The sequence below is a fragment of the Squalius cephalus genome (assembly GCF_949319135.1).
Source record: "Squalius cephalus genome assembly, chromosome: 23".
NCBI classification, from domain to species: domain Eukaryota; kingdom Metazoa; phylum Chordata; class Actinopteri; order Cypriniformes; family Leuciscidae; genus Squalius; species Squalius cephalus.
Window position 1 is genome coordinate 10,911,906 of NC_137144.1, and position 17,960 is coordinate 10,929,865.

The following is a 17,960-nucleotide window of genomic DNA, read 5'->3' on the forward strand; positions in this document are numbered from 1 at the left end:
TCGTTAAAATAGGGCCCTTAGACTTTTCTGACAGTATAAGTCAAGTATACTTAAGTGCAATTTGAAGTATATTTCTGAGAAGTACATAAAGTATATTTTTGAGAAGTAAATAAAAAGTGGACAGAAAGTTTTATATGAAATTCTTTTACATAAGCGTCACTTGATTTTTTTCTGTAATTGTTGGTTTTCATGTCAGTCTAAAAACTGTATTTACACATGTATGTAGACATCCAAAAACCTGTGGACAGACTGACACAAAAGTTACGATAGGTTCCAGGATGACAGCCCAGGTCTTGTCAAACATGTCAATACTGTCTCGCACCAGCACAGCTGTCTTTATATTAATATTATTTATAGTATTACAGTTTAACTCGTAACCTTGTAAATAAGAGTCCTGTTATGTGAAACAGAAAATCACTCTTTGACGAAAGAAGTTCAGAGGCCAGTTAGTAGGCGGTAAATCTTTTGCAGACCTCAAGTGAACACTGCATCCGAAATTGCGTTCAGCCGAGTATGTACTACTTTTGATGAAAAACTTAATTTTCAACCATTAAAAAAGTGTTCTACATACTATGAATGTGTGTAGTATGAAAGTAATCCGGACGTACAACATTCGTCATGCGACTTACAGTACAGCATCAGTTGCTATTCACAACTCTCGTGGCCTCATGGGATAGTAAAGTATCCACTGGATGCACACTTCAGAATCTTGCAGAAGTAGTAGGTCACCCCGGGTACTTTTCGCCTAGTTTTTTATGAATACTATGAATTTGGACATACTACTTTTCTCACATAGTTTTATCACCTACTATAGTTCTCAAATTGGATTGTCTTTTGTGGTGGGGATTTTCTGCAGGTTGCATTGTCATGCAAGGTGGCAACAAGTGACTGTCTTATGAGTGAGACATTAGAACCCAATGATTCATTAAAAAAATGTTACTGTCTATTAGGGGTGTCAAAATTTATCGTTTCTACGATGCATCGCGATGCAGATGAGGACGATTCGGTATCGGTTCAGTAGTAGACCATAACTGATTATAATGTACTGACGCTTTTCTGACGTCATTTTTCGCGTACGTGCTTTGTTGCATACAATGGCAGAGGGAGGTGAGACGCGAGTGCGAGTGATTAAAAATGATCCAACTACTTTAAAAGCCTACATCTGGGCACATTTCGGCTTTTATGAACAACCTGGTAAGCACGACCTGCAGAAGACACGTGCTGTGTGCGCTCATGTCACGCTCAAATAGAATATGCAGGAGGTAATACCACAAACTTGATAAACCATGTTAGCCGTTTTCACCCCGAGCTGTTAACGCCTGGCACAGTCTCACTGCTTTAGAGTAAGCGGATGAGCTCCAACGTCACCCGATTCCGCAGCCAAAAACAAATCATCCACCCGCCCCAATAACTTTCTCTGATTTAAGTATCCGATGGTCAAATTACAATTATTCTGTGTTGTTACGCGTGATTATAAATGGATGATCCCGGTTGATGCGCGCATCTTTAATGGAAACATAATACACTGATTAATGAGCGCTGCTTTTAAATGAACATTTATTTAAAACAAAATTTATTTGACAGATTTTCCTTTTCTTAATGGGATAAACAAGCTTTACTCCCTTGAAACACAACACGCGCGCACACATTACTTTTGAAGAAAAATTTAAAATTGAGGATGCGGTGCATCGCGATGCATTGTGATATCGAATTGAACTGAATCGATGACATGATAATCGTAATCGAACCGAACCGTGAGACCAGTGCCGGTTCACTCCCCTACTGTCTATATGAGTGAGTCATTGAATCAATTCAAAATGGAACTCCATAGAGAGGACTATTCAGCGAACTCAGTCTAGATTCTAGAAAACGAACCATCCCTGGAAGAACATGCAGTCCACTAAAATTTCCCTGGACACCTATTTCAGTGATGTCTGTCAGTTAGTGGGAACATTGTATGTGTGATATTAGCTAATAGCACATTTGAATAATTGTTATGGAGCATTTTAAGCTAGTGGTGCTGGGGTTTTAGTAAGTGTTAGGGCAGAAGCTGACCATGTATTTCTCAATCGACCTTTCTCTTTTTTGCTTGTCTCCACTAACAGATAAAAAAGAAAATGTTAATAATCACAGGAAATTGGCTCTGTCATCTTACAGGACTATGGGCTGACCTATGACTCACCATGGGAATGCAGAGTTCTACACTCCCTCACACACACAAACACAGAAAGTTTCAAGCCATTACCCACATTCCTGTTGTCTCCCACTTACTCAGTCCTGTCTTCTCAAATACACATGAACACACATAGGCCAGTTTTTTTTTACAGTTTTCTTTGGCAAATAAGTAACTACCTAACAACCACCCATATCCTCCTAGTGACCACTTAGCAATACCCTTGAAACCACCTCATGTTATACATGGGCATGTGAAAAACAATGCAGACAAAATGCAATTTTGATTTGGAGCCAGCCATTTTTAGGTGTGCAGAGAATAGAATAGAGCCCAGAACATAACCCTGGGGGACTCCCATGAAGATGTGGACTGGCTGGTTATGTACGCCATCTTGGTTGTGGCTGTCCATATTTTATGCTCCACTTACTTACAGTAGTATGGATAAATTCAGGTAAAGGTTGTTGAGTACTGAGATAGGATGTCCTGCAAAAAGATATACCATCTCAATAGGATGCTATCAATCAGCTCTATGGGAGAGTGGCTGGATGTAAGTTACTTTGAGAGAGGCTAATGACAAGCCCCCTGGAGTTTGACAAATGGCCTTTATAGGATCCTTAGAGCAAGAAGAAAACATTCTCTTCCCTGGTGAGACAAGAATTGAGGTCTTCAGGGTAGAAGACTCAGAAGACTATATAACTTTTTCCAGTGGTCTCAGGTCATGCCATAAATTCTAAGGTCAGACAGATTTGTGGCACTGCCCATGAAGTGTTCATTCCTGTCCAAAAGTTCTTTGACTAGCAACATTGTTCATTTTTGCCAACAGAGTTTAGTTTATGTTTGAGAACTACATTTTGTCATTATAATGTTTGATACATGAAATAACTACTTATTTTAGTTATTTAGTTAAAAATTCATTTACAATTCATACCTTAATTATTTAGCTTTTTAATTTAATTTTATTTTCAATTTCAGTAATAGATTGAGATAACCAATTCTGGTGGTTAAATAAACTAGTCATGACATTGATCAAGATTATAGTTTATAGTTGATGAAAAAGAGAATAAAGAAAGAAATTGTAAAATGTGGCAATTATTTAAATCATGCAAACAACATACGATTCTTAATACTTTTATTTGTTAATATTTTAATCAAAAATAAACTATACAATATTAATGAGTTTGGACAATGGACAATGGAGGACCAAGTTGCCAAAAATAGTTCTACTTTAAATCTACACATTAATTAATTTTAAAAAAATTGTCAAGATGTAAATTAAGTTACCAATAGTGTCTACAAATGTAATTGTCATGAGACATGTTCCCCATGCGATGGCATGCGATACGTGCACCAGCTGCTGTGCATCGCGGCGCAAGCATAAAATAAGTCGCATCTTTGTTTTTCCGCTGAGGAGCCGGACGTGTGACTCGGCTGTACAGCGGAAGCTCAGCAACTGTGGCGACGGGACGTACGTCTCCGTTCCTTCCTTGGGGTATGAGGGTTACCAAACGCAACCGAGACGTTCCTGCTCTACAAGGATCGATTTCTGAGTGTTTGCTGGAAGAGTTCTCTTTGGCAAGCAGTGCAAGCAGTGGTGGTTGCGATCTCTCCGAGAGTGTGCGCCTTCAATGAGATTACTGTTTATTCAGCTGTTGGTTTTGGATGTTCCGTTCTAAGAGAGAGAGTGCTCACACAGGCTTGCACTATCGCCCTGTTGTGTAGCCGCGGCCATCTCCCTGAGCGCTTCAGCACCAGAGAGAGCAACTTCCTAAAAGAGCTAACACGATCTGACCCTGTGTCTTTTTCAAGATGTCATTCAGAACGTGTGTTTCTGGATACGGTCAATGTTTGACTCCGGCTGACGGCCATGATCGCTGTATCACATGCTTGGGCTATAGGCACGCTGAAATTGTGTTCATGGATGACTCATGTTCCCATTGCGGGAACATGACCATCGGGGCGTTACGGTCGAGACTCCAATACCTCGAAAGGGCTGGAGCCCCTTTGCTTATTCCCCTATCTAGTGCTTCTTCTGACCAGAAGAAGCCTACTTGGGATAAAAACCTTGGTGACCTGAGGATCACAGTGAGAGTTAACCCGCCGAGTCAACCTCCTTGGGCCCCTCACTCCTCTTTAACGCCCCAAACTGCGGAACCTCCAAGAGAGTGCGCTGGCCCGTCCATGGCGGTGCCAGTCTTTTCTTTTGGAGCTCCACCGGTTGATCAAATGTCAGTCGTTGCATCGGAGGGTGAGCTAATGTCCTCTGGGGATGAAGATTCGGCTGCGCTGCCCCCTTCGGGTGTGTCAGTGTTGCCCGTGCCAGATCCAGAGCTCATGGCTATGCTTTCCCGGGCCGCCGCAACCGTGTCACGAACCTTCGCGGCTGGACGATTGGTATCTTGGGGCGGCCCGTGTTGGTTCTCAGCGCCCCGCCCCAGTGCCTTTCTTTCCGGAAGTGCATGATAAGGTTACCAGAGCATGGACGGCACCTTTTTCACTACCCTCGATGGCGGAGCAGCTAAGGGGTGTGTGGAGATCCCCCCGGTGGGGCGGTCTGTGGCGATGCAGCTGTGTCCCAAGACCGCTACCTCCTGGTGGGGTAATCCGCCTCTCCCCTCCCGGGCGTGTAAGTTCTCGTCCGCTCTCGCGGACAAGGCTTACTCAGCCTGTGGAGAAGCTGCCTCTGCCCTGCATGCCATGGCGCTCCTGCAGGTCTACCAGGCCAAAGCGCTGGCTTCCACCGGGAAGACCCCCGAAGATGTCCGATCAGAGTCGTGCTTTCTTTCCTGCAAGATGGGTTGGAGCGAAGGCTGTCTCCCTCCACCCTCAAAGTATATGTTGCCGCTATCGCCGCACATCACAATGCAGTTGAAAGTAAGTCGTTAGAAAGCATGACCTGATCGTCAAGTTCCTGGGGGGAGCGAGGAGACTGAATACCCTCTTGGGACCTGTCTCTGGTGCTCAGCACACTGCAGAGACCTCCCTTTGAACTACTGGAGTCAGCTGAGCTAAATATCCTGTCACTGAAGACTGCTCCTGACTGCTCTGGCTTCCATCAAGAGGGTAGGGGACCTGCAAGCATTTTCGGTCAACGAAACTGTGGCTTCCGCAGCGTCCCCTTCTCCAAGGGCACGCTTTCCCAGTGTTATCCAATAAGTCACATTGAGTGGGTCTTGCGGACAGACCTTCTCTGCTTAGAGCTCCAACTTTCTGCCCAACACTGCGGTTAGGCCAGGAAACTCAAGCGGAGCACTGGAAGGGCCAGCAGCAGTGGCATGTTGGTGGATATCCACATCCGTCAGTTCATCTCTGACATACGTAGAGAGTGACTGACGAAGGGGAATGTCTCGGTTGCATTTGGTAACCCTCGTTCCCCAAGGAGGGAACGGAGACGTACGTCCCGTTGCCACAGTTGCTGAGCTTCCGCTGTACGGCCGAGTCAAACGTCCGGCTCCTCAGCGGAAAAACAAAGATGCGACTCATTTTATGCTCGCGCCAATGTGCATTGGTTCGTTTAGTTTACACTCGAAGTGGATTGGTCTCTCAGCGAGATCCCCATCCGTCAGTTCATCTCTGACGAACGTCTCCATTCCCTCCTTGGGGAACAAGGTTTACCATACGTAACCGAGATGTTTCTCAGCAGAAATAAAAATTAACAATAATTTGGAAAAAGTATCTAAACTCTTGATAATTATATTTATTATATACACTCACCTAAAGGATTATTAGGAACACCTGTTCAATTTCTCATTAATGCAATTATCTAATCAACCTATCACATGGCAGTTGCTTCAATGCATTTAGGGGTGTGGTCCTGGTCAAGACAATCTCCTGAACTCCAAACTGAATGTCAGAATGGGAAAGAAAGGTGATTTAAGCAATTTTGAGCATGGCATGGTTGTTGGTGCCAGACGGGCCGGTCTGAGTATTTCACAATCTGCTCAGTTACTGGGATTTTCACGCACAACCATTTCTAGGGTTTACAAAGAATGGTGTGAAAAGGGAAAAACATCCAGTATGCGGCAGTCCTGTGGGCGAAAATGCCTTGTTGATGCTAGAGGTCAGAGGAGAATGGGCCGACTGATTCAAGCTGATAGAAGAGCAACTTTGACTGAAATAACCACTCGTTACAACCGAGGTATGCAGCAAAGCATTTGTGAAGCCACAACACGCACAACCTTGAGGCGGATGGGCTACAACAGCAGAAGACCCCACCGGGTACCACTCATCTCCACTACAAATAGGAAAAAGAGGCTACGATTTGCATGAGCTCACCAAAATTGGACAGTTGAAGACTGGAAAAATGTTGCCTGGTCTGATGAGTCTCGATTTCTGTTGAGACATTCAGATGGTAGAGTCAGAATTTGGCGTAAACAGAATGAGAACATGGATCCATCATGCCTTGTTACCACTGTGCAGGCTGGTGGTGGTGGTGTAATGGGGTGGGGGATGTTTTCTTGGCACACTTTAGGCCCCTTAGTGCCAATTGGGCATCGTTTAAATGCTACGGCCTACCTGAGCATTGTTTCTGACCATGTCCATCCCTTTATGACCACCATGTACCCATCCTCTGATGGCTACTTCCAGCAGGATAATGCACCATGTCACTAAGCTCGAATCATTTCAAATTGGTTTCTTGAACATGACAATGAGTTCACTGCACTAAAATGGCCCCCACAGTCACCAGATCTCAACCCAATAGAGCATCTTTGGGATGTGGTGGAACGGGAGTTTCGTGCCCTGGATGTGCATCCCACAAATCTCCATCAACTGCAAGATGCTATCCTATCAATATGGGCCAACATTTCTAAAGAATGCTTTCAGCACCTTGTTGAATCAATGCCACGTAGAATTAAGGCAGTTCTGAAGGCGAAAGGTGGTCAAACACAGTATTAGTATGGTGTTCCTAATAATCCTTTAGCTGAGTGTATATTTATTGGTTTAAATATTGCCTTATTTAATGGACAAATTTGGGGGATTCTGTTTTCACTAAAATTATATATTAGTGAGCTGAGAGTTGTATTGATATAACATAGAGAATTAGGGCAGAATTCTTCAGAATTTTTTTCAGCTGTAAATTTACAATTGTAAAACAGGTTTGATACAATTACATCAGTGAGTTTTGATGCCAGCAATTTATGGATCAATGCCATGCAAAAACTTCATATCATTACTGCCATGTTTTTTTACCCCAGGAGATGAAGATTCTCTGATGCTTGAAGACCTGGCACTTAACTTCTGTATATTTTTATTATTGGGCAATCAAACAGGAGCAACCTGGGGTTAAGCTGGGTTACTGGGGTTACTCCTTGCTTGAGGCCACTTCAGAATCTCTCCTTCCTAAAATGCATCATGGCCCTTATGTTCAGATTTTGTGGGCCAATATCATGACACATTCACTGCTCTCTATTTTTCCATAAATTCCAGCTTGTTTGGACAAAGCTGCTGAACAAATTTATAGCCTTTTAAAATGGAGTGAAAACCAGAGCCCATGCCATCAGCTTGAGCTACAATCTCATTAGAGTCTCCAAGAATAACACAACTATGTGTTAAAGGAATACTCTGACTATGAAGTCAGTCCATCCCTGATGTGCACTGCACTGCAACACTGTAGGTACATGTCCATAACTTGAATTAAAAGATATGTTACAAATATATGGAACCATGTTGAATATATTTGTATAATTTTGCAATTCATATACAGTTTCATAATATAAAAGATTTCGAGACAGACATTATGAACAGAAGTTATCAGGGTTCTGCCACTTCGGTCGGGTTTTATTATTGGTTTGGTGAAAGAACTCTGAAACTCCTATCGTCTGGTCTGTGTGAGCATGTAGTTTCGAGTTTCCCTTGGGCAGTAGGCTCTTTTGTCTGTGTATTGTTGTATTTTGTGTAGCATGCAGCTCCTGTTTGTCATCGGCCGTGAACTTTTATGTTGTGTTCTGTGTAGCACATGGCTCATGTTTATCTTCGACAGCATGCTTTCATGTCATGATGTGTGAACACTCAGTCAGTGAGAGCTCTCATTGGCTGTGTTTCCATGTGCTCAGCTGTCTATTGTCTAATAAGCAAGTTGCGGAACAAGAACCCTTTAAGTTTGCAAATGAACCCTGTACAGGCGATGTGCAAACACGGATGTTTTACATGTCTAAACGATAGCCTATAAAGTGAATAAACTGGTCTTCATCAATTTTATTTTATTTGTTATTAAATAAACTTACATTTCGCCGAATTCGGCCCCTCATTTAAGTCCTCGGTTCACCTGTGCTCATGTATCAGCACAGCATGCGCTTGGCCGAAAGAAAGTTCGGTTTAGAGATGGTGCTATCACGCATGCTCAGTATCTCCAGCTCAACGGTTCTCCGTATTGAAGGTGTCCGATAGAAACAGTTCTCGGTTCTGTACTGGTGATCAGAGAACAGCTGTAGCAGTATACGTGCGCTGAGCTGAGAACTGCTGAAACCTGAATATAGCCTATAGTCGACAAAACTAAAAAGTCGATGCATGTCTCCAGTATGTTTAATATGTAATGTTTTGATTAACACATTATAAACATTTACTTTGCACCCTTAAAACCTTGGCAAGAGTTTACGTCAAATCAACTTAGAAATTAAATTATCTGTTCCTGAAAATAATGTTTTAATATAATAATAATTGTTTAGTTTTACAATCCATTCATTGTGTTTCCAATCTTTAAGATAATACAGTGAAAATACAGTAATTATGTGATAAACATGTTTCCAACGTTTTATTTTGTTACACTTATTGATGTTCAACAAAATACTTAGAAACATGAATTTCATCCCCCTGAAAATATTGCACGCATGGTCAACTCATCAGCGCATCGGTTCTCTGTACGTGTCCGAAAGAAACAGTTCTCGGTTCTGTACTGGTGATCCAAAAACCGCTGTACCTGTACGTTCGGGAGTACGTGCATGCTCAGTATCAGCTGCCCGTGCTCATCACTTCTCTCAGCACAACATGTCTCAGTTCAGTGAACTTTCGGGATATTGGCTTATTTCGAGTCAGAGGGACTGTCAGGCATGTCCCAAAGTGAGTAGTTGTGGATCAGTGCTGACGCAAGACACGAACTGTTTCGAACTATTCAGTCTGATTTAGTGTACTGGTTCGACCAGTTCACTAAAAAGAACCGGTTCAAAAGAATGATTCGTTCACGAACCGGACGTCACTAATCATCACCAGGACTATAAAGACACACTCTTCTCCTCAGTTCACCGTCCGGTCTCGTTTATGCGTAGAGGACTACCTTGATATCACAAACCTTCATTATCTCCAGCGTCTCCATCTCCATTGTCTCCAGCGTCTCAATCTCCATCGTCTCGTCTCTCCTGTGTGTCTCCATTCCTGTGAGAAGAACTATTCCAATCATCACCTGCACACCGCTCTCCAAAGTATAATTGTTTCAAAAAGTCACAATTACCTTTTTAATTGAGTTTATATCACACAATTCATTCTTTTTTTTCTCAAAATTCCGAGTTTGTGTCTGACAATTCTTCCAAAGTAAAGCGTTGCTACAGCTGTAGTTTTCCATGCACAGCAAACTTATCGATAATGAAAATCAGAGTCAACTATTTTCTTTTTCTTATGATTCAGTTATTAATAATTTGCCCTATTCACCTTAACATCAGGTTATATGACTCAGAATATCATTCATGATTCTACCTGTTTTGATTAGTTGCTTGTTTCTACAGCACAAAGGCAAATCATCATGTGCTGACAGACTAATGCCCCAATAATCTGTCCCCAGTATGAGGAATTCAGTTTCCAGAGGTTGTTAACCCTGCTGTGTTTTGGGAATAGGAACAGCGTGCAGTGCATTCCAATAGACTGATATAACAGCTCAGAGGTGATACTTTTTTTCTAATAGGGTAATCACATGCCATGTGGTTCACTTCTTACAAGAGGGCAAATAGGTGCAAATGGGGTTGTTGACGTCAGTGGATGTTTACAACAATTTGCTTGCTGATCGAGGCCAAGGCCAAACCTGTGCAAGAAACTTGGCAATTCAAAAAGCTAGAATTTTGGTGAGAATAAAAATGGAGTCAGTTCTAAGAGAATAAGAGAGCATGTAAGGTCAGGAGGCTGGGTATTTTCATTGTCAGGTTCGGGAGGTTTGACGAGAAACATACATGTTCAAGTTCTTTACAGCAAGGTGCCAAGCATAGGTGCTCTTAATTATGTTTTGCTCTAAAACATAATTTACACATATTTGTACCTCAAATATGAATTTTGAAACAATCTAGTAAAATATGTAAGTTGCTAATAATTTGCTATCTGTTTTTCACCTGTTTGCTTGTCTAGTTGGAAATATGCTAACTGATCCCAAATGCTCAAGGAATTGTTGAATAAGGACTTGAATTCCCACATTTTTGTTCCCAAATGTTTATCATTTTTTATGCCCCAGTTTAAACTGTAAAATATATTTATAGTCTGAGACTCAGTCTGAGGAAACAAACGTGTTTGTTTTCATATCCAGGAATACAATTTATTTTGAAGCTGTTTATAAATTCAGATCTCAAAAATATATAGATGCTTATAATTAATTATAATTCTTAATAATGAATTCATTTTAATTGAATTGATATTTCATAACTATAGTGTTACCTCACAGCCATGATAAAATATTTGTTACTTGTTAGCTATATGAGCATCTCATTCATGTTAACAACAACCTAGAAATATTTTCTCAAAATGGATCAAAACTTCAGACAAGAGAAGAAAAATCTTTATATTTTTTTTGTTTTGTTTTGTTAAAAACATCTTAAAAAATAATGTGATCACACTCCCTTTTCACAAGTATGTATACATCCGGAATGGAAAAATTTAGTTACTAATGCCTGTTCTGTTTTATTTTTGCTAAAATATGTCATTTGTAATCTTGTTTTGACTCCTATATTTGGTAACGAAAACACACAAATATATGACATGACTTAATCTGCCCTCTAATGGCCAAACACACAAACACCAGATGAGATCCAGGCACATTCCTGTTTTGCTGATGTAATAATCCCACTTTCCATGGGAACAGAAGATCCATTTTTTGATTCCCAGCAAGTGCAATATCCACAAGCAAGACACAAGTTGACATTCTCATGGCCTGCATGATGGCACACTCAAGACTGCAGAAATAATATTTTTGATTTGAGAAACTGCATCTGTAATAATCAAGTTGTATCTTAACATGTATTTGCCACTGACACATTGGATTCCAGTTTCTGGTTTTATATACAAACCAGTGTTGACATTACAGAACCTAAACTGTCTGTTCTGCCACTCTTATGACATCCTGTCTTGAACATTTCCTGATCTGATGTCTGTGTTATGAATGACCAGATGGTGGTAGAGTTGACCGTGAGTGAGTCTGACAGTGGTCGCTGTCACTGAAACCACACTACTGTACATTTGCAATTCTGTCTGCATTCCAAAATTCCTGTTCTCTCTTTAAAAAATGAATCAAATAAAATGTAAATAACAAAACAATTCTATATATACATATACACTAATTGAAAAAAAAATCACTTATGTAATGAAATTTACTTATAGATATGAAAGTATAAGAAAGGCTTAAAGTGTAAATATGAAATTTAAACAGTTGCATTTTATATTTTCTGTTATAAATGTGAGACAACTCCTCTCAGTCATTGATTACATGTGGTTGCTAAGCTGTAAGCTGCCAGGTAACCTAACAAGATGTGTTGTGATAGTCAAAAATTAAAAAACATAAGCCTATATGATGACTGAATCAACCTGAATACATTTTGTTACTCTAAAAAAGTAATTAATTACAAGCTACTAATTACATTGTGAACAGTGTAATTAAATGATTGTACTAATTACTCTCTCTCTCTCTCAATACTTTCTAAATCCCATATCAACTTAAACCAGTTGAATAATGCAAGGATTGACATGAAACTCCACTTTTAATTCTTTCAAATAAACACAATTCTGAATGTGATTCTAACAATATAGTTCCTATATGTATTATATTTATCTATATATTCCTGTTTGAAAGCCCACATAAGAAAAAAATAATAATTCTTTGAGAAATCATCATTAGAACATTAAAAGTCAGAATTATGACATACTAATAACTCTTAAGTTAGAAATAAGTCAAATCTGAGCTGTAAAGTGGTAATTCTAATCAAGTCTGAATTATGAGGTAAAATCATAATAATGAAAAACTTTGAAATTATGAGAAGTAATGATTATAACAGTCACAATTGTGACCTATAATTATGTACATGTTTGTCCTAATTATGACTTTATATAATAATTTTGACCTTTTGTCATAATTATGACATCTCATAATTGACGTTTTATTTCATAATTATGACTTAATCAAAATTATGACACTGAATCATAGATTAAAAAGTTGAAATTCTGACATTCTAAGTAATAATTATAAAATGAAGTTAAGTTATGAAATAAAGTCAGAATTATGAGATGTCAGAAATATGACAAAAGTTCTACATTATTATATAAAAAGTCAGAATTATGACATAAAAAGTCAAATGTATGAAACACTGACTCGTAATTCAGATATAAAGTCAAAATTCTGATCTGTAAAGTCATAACTGTAATAAGAAGTCAAAATTATTAGAGTTACAAAGTCAGAATTATGAGATAAAATCATAATAATGATAAAAGTTGAAATTATGAGATAAGTAACAATTATAACAAAACTTCTAAATGAGATAAGTCTCAGTTGTGTTTCCAGTCGACATACTAAGCCATAATGACAACTGTGTTGTAATTAGGACATTTTATATAATCATTTTGACCTTGTCATAATTATGTCATCTCATTGTGACTTTTTAATTTTAAGTTTTTGAAATTCTGACATACTAAGTAGTAATTATGAAATAAAGAGTTGTGAATTATGTCAAAATGTTCATAATTATGACTTAGTATGTCACAATTGTATCGTAAGACTTGTCATTATTTTGACTTTTTATATCTCAGATTTACCAAAGCATTTTTTTTCTCTCATGTGGCAGAATTAGGCTTCCATACCTCTGTGTCTTATTAAACTTTACCCTTATAGTTATTGTCTGGCGTGAACTGGTCTTAAGATTCTACAGCGCTGCAAAACTTCAGTGCAGTAGCTGTGATAGTCCTGTGTAACCCTGGATTCTGCGTGTTGCCTATATGTGCCAGTTAAAGGCAGCTGTTTCTCATAAGTTCATGTGACTGTGAAGGGCCAGAGACCGCAGATGGGTCGTGACATTACTGACATAATAATGCGTCACAGGAGTGCCTGGAAGCAGGACCTCATTAGCCAATAAAAACTCTTTCCATTCGTACCATTTGCATTTGATTCTAATGCAGTATTCAGAGGGGTCAAATAAAATGAATAACAGCAATACTTATAATATGCATAAGTGGTTGTTTAAACTGAAATTCAGTCTCCTAAATGGTCCCAAAGGACACCAGATCTCATGGTGGCATGCAGTTTTCCAAATGTTATAACCCTTGTATTCGGTTTCAGGGTGTCTTGTCTAAGTGCCCTTGGAAATGATGTGTCCTCGACATAGTTTGGCATCTTCTTGCATTTAGTGCAGCAGGGTCAGGAGATATTCTTAGCAAGTCCTTGCAGTTCAACACTTGAGCTCCTTGGAGAAACTTAAGAAGGACCCTGAGCATGCACGGACCACTCAAGCTATTAAATACAGAGCGCCCTGACCTTACATGGAGGGAGTTGAGTGCCCTGGATCCAGAAACAGAAGATGTTGGTGGGTGAGCTGGGTGTGAAAGTGCGAGCCTGAAATGGCTCAGGGTCTTGGATAGTGAGAGTGATGGGGGTTCCTCTGTTGTCTTTTTGAAAAATGAAATGGCAAGACCCCGTATTATTCTAAGTAAGAACAGCTGGGATGTTTGAGATGGAGAGTTTATTTTTTAAATCTAAATATTTGCCGCAAGTTATACTTAAAAAGTCTCGGGTTTTACAATGGACCCCAGAAAAATGTCATTTGCAATAATAATACACCCATTAATGATACTAAAACAAAAGCATACTTATAAACAGGGTATTATATTATATTTTTTTATATTAATCAGATTATATTATATTATTCAGTGGCTCTCAACCAGGGGGCCTCAAGATGACATAGAAATTATTTAATAGCCTGTAATTGGACACAGTCATTACCAGCCTTACCATGATCATTTAATTTCATTCCATGTTTAAAGCATGTAAATTCCATCATCTAATACCATCACAGTACTATGGTAGCAGATTATGTTTAACAAGAAGCATAATTCCATATTAATAACCCGAGGTTACCGCTATGGTTAGAGTTTTTTCACTAATCTTTACAAAAGCGGGATGAGCTAAGAAAAAATAACAAATGTACCAGATAATTAACATGTTTTATTTTTGGGCCATGGTAGAATGGTATTACCATGGTATTCTCAAGGGACCATGGAAATAAAATGGTACATGAATACTGTAATTGATTAGTAGCATTTTATATGAAAATGTACCATTGTATTACCATATAATACCATAATAACTCTGATAATTCAGTCATTTTTCAATACATGAAAATGAGTTTAAATCTTCCTTTATGCTTTTCAGGATCTTTCATCAAATAAACACATACTGCAGACAAAAATGTAATATTATATCTGCTTTATGTAGGCAATTGTATCAAAGTTTACATGAGGTCTACAATACCATTCAAAAGTTTGTATTTTTCGAAAGAAATTAATACTTTTGTTCAGCAAGGATGCATTAAATTAATCAAAAACATTTATAATGTATACATTTCAAATAAATGCTGTTCTTTTGAAATTTCTTTTAATCAAAGAAACATTCCTACAAAATATGAAGACATTTTCAACATTGATCATAATCAGAAATGTTTTTTGAGCATCAAATCATCATATTCGAATGATTTCTGAAGGATCATGTGACACTGAAGTCTGGAGTAATGATGCTGAAAATTCAGCTTTGATCACAGGAACATTTTAACATTTGTGACCCTGGACCACAAAACTATCACATGGGTAAATTTTTTGAAATTGTGATTTATATATCATCTAAAAGTTGAATAAATAAGCTTTCCATTGATGTATGGTTTGTTATATGACAATATTTGGCCGAGATACAACTATTTGAAAATCTGGAATCTGAGGGTGCAAAAAAAATTGAGAAAATCGCCTTTAAAGTTATTCATTTGGTATGATGATTCATTTATGTCCGCGATTGTGCTGCATTCACTCACAAAAATAAATGTTTTATATATTTACAGTAGGAAATTTACAAAATATCTTTATGGAACATGATCTTCACTTAATATCCTAATGATTTTTGGCATAAAAGAAAAATCGATCATTTTGACCCATACAATGTATTGTTGGCTATTGCCACAAATATACCCGTGCGACTTGTTTTGTGATCCAGGGTCACATATATTCAAATAGAAAACATTTATTTTAAATGTTGACAAATGTATTTTTTATCATAAAATGCAGTCTTGATGAGCATAATAGTCTTCTTTCACCAAACCTTTGAACAGTAGTGAACATGCGAATGCTATTGGCTGTTCAGTAGAACTGCAACTCTGAGCAAAAACACAAAGGCATATATGTATACACTAATCTTTAATGCCATGCCATTCAACACTCGGACAATGTACAATGTGCAAAATAGTCCAGGAAAAATACTTTTTATTTGAACGTGAGGTTCACAGGATAGAAAGATGTTTGGCAGAGAAAATGTAAGACATATGGGAGAATAAAAACGATACATCTTAAGCCTCGCCCTCAAACATCTTCTTCCTGCCGTCCATACCAGCCTTGTCCTCAATGTTCTTACGCCAGTCGCCAACTTGTTCTACAGACTGTGGAACGCAAAAACAGCAGACATGAATACAACGTGCTGAGATGAGGAGAAAGCCCAAATACATCACACTTGGAGATGTTCCCACAAAATTAGAAACATGGCCAAACAAAGGAAAGAAACATTTCTGAATCTGCAACCCACCTCTTCTTTGACCTCCTTCTTGACTTGTTTCAGGTTGGCTCTCAGATCCATGGAGACCTTGTGTTTGGAGCCCAGAAGAGCCCCAAGCATCTGATCGGCAGACATGCGCACTTTCTTCAACGCGGGTTTCTTGAACTTGCCAATCAGGTCGACCACCTTGAGCTTCAGATCCTCAATCTATATTATTATATAATAATAAATAACAATTGGAAAAACAAATAAATGGATGAATCACTGATCAAATGATCACTGAGGTGTCATGGTCTTTACCTCCTTGTTTGCCTTGGAAACCTTTGACTCCAAGTCGTATCTCTCCTCATCAATGGTGTCGATCTGTTGGTGAAGCTTCTTGCACAGTTCCTGATACATGATATATGATATTGATTATCAAACATACAAAAATGATGTAAGCATTCTATAACCTTCCTGTAGCTCAAACAGTAGAGCATGGTGGTCATTGCTTCAGTTCACAAGTAAAGCACCTAAAAACATGAACATTGAATGCAATATACCTTTATATAACTTTTAGGTTACACTGGTCTGCTTTAGACATTCTACTAAGTAACTTTGTCATTAGCAGACTGTTTGGTGTTAGGCTGACGTACTTGCAAAATTACTTACATGTATAGTCAACAGAATGTCTAAAGGGGACTATCGAAATAAAGTGTTACCAACTTTTATATATAAACAATTATATTAATATAAAATTAAGTAATTATATTTAATAAATATGTATTAATATGTGGTTACTAAATTACATTTGATCTAATTATATATGAAAGTATAATAATATGTGGTCATATATATACATGAACCAACAATAAACAATACTTTTATTTAATAAACAAAACTCCATTTCTTAGTCTAGTAAATACTAGACTAATACCAATATTTGCTAAAACATTTTAATATCAAAAGTTGTGTCAATATTAGTTAATGCACTGTGAACTAACATGAGCATACATTTAACTAACATTAACAAAGGGTTAATGAATGCTATAAAAATACAGTTTGAAAAAAAAAATGTTTTTTGATAGCTAAAACATGTCAAAAAAGATATATATATACACATAAAACAAAATACTAATACAGTAATATTGCAAAAACTGTTATCCCATTGATATGATGATACAGAATAATTATTGCTTAAATATTGTATAACAATATTCATAAACTAAAAAAAAAAATGCTGCAGTAATTTTTTAACTACAATCAGTTGCATGTTTAAGTCATTTCAACTTAAATTACATTAAACTGGCTTAGTTGAATCTTGAATAACTTATAAAAAAATTGCTTAACTTATTTTATTGAGTTAAAGCAATGTAAAAACATATGTTGTCATAAATTATTGATCATATAATTTGTACAGTGTTATTGGTGAAACTAGCAATAACGTGGTAACCTGCAGCTCTTGCTGGGATCCAGGCATATCCAGAGCAGGGCAGTGTTCACTCATGTACGCCTCCTTATCAGCAATAACCTGCTTGGCTTCAGCTTCCATCAGATTGAAAGCGATGGAGAGCACCAGGCTCTGAGGGGTTAGAGGAAGAGAAATAAACAATACGCTTTACAAAACACTTAAAAAAAAACATGTGTTTTATGAAATTACAGTAAAATTGTCTAACCTTCAAATGATGCCTACGGCTGGAGGTCATCTTTTTTCTGTTTATGAAAACAAGTTCACCATGAGTATCAAACGGAGCTCTGTACTTACTCAAACTGCAAGGGATTCTATTATAAGCTATTCTATTCAAAGCAAACATAACTTTACACATATGT

The 17,960-nt window shown here is 38.1% G+C and overlaps 1 protein-coding gene across 2 annotated transcripts in view; it reads right to left on the reverse strand.

Moving 5' to 3' along the window:
* The window catches only part of LOC307151803 (troponin I, fast skeletal muscle-like), a 181,469-nt gene that overhangs the window by 162,302 nt on the left and 1,207 nt on the right, over positions 1-17,960 (reverse strand). Inside the window, exons 3-7 of one of the 2 annotated variants that reach the window (XM_079859973.1) lie at positions 17,807-17,843; positions 17,584-17,712; positions 16,452-16,541; positions 16,182-16,358; positions 15,929-16,038 (exon numbers count right to left, since the gene is read on the reverse strand). In XM_079859973.1, coding sequence (XP_079716099.1) covers positions 15,949-16,038; positions 16,182-16,358; positions 16,452-16,541; positions 17,584-17,712; positions 17,807-17,843 — 523 coding nt within the window. In that variant the 3' untranslated portion in view covers positions 15,929-15,948. Of the gene's footprint in view, positions 1-15,090; positions 16,039-16,181; positions 16,359-16,451; positions 16,542-17,583; positions 17,713-17,806; positions 17,844-17,960 lie in introns of those variants that run through there. The other variant, XM_079859972.1, reaches the window with a different exon arrangement.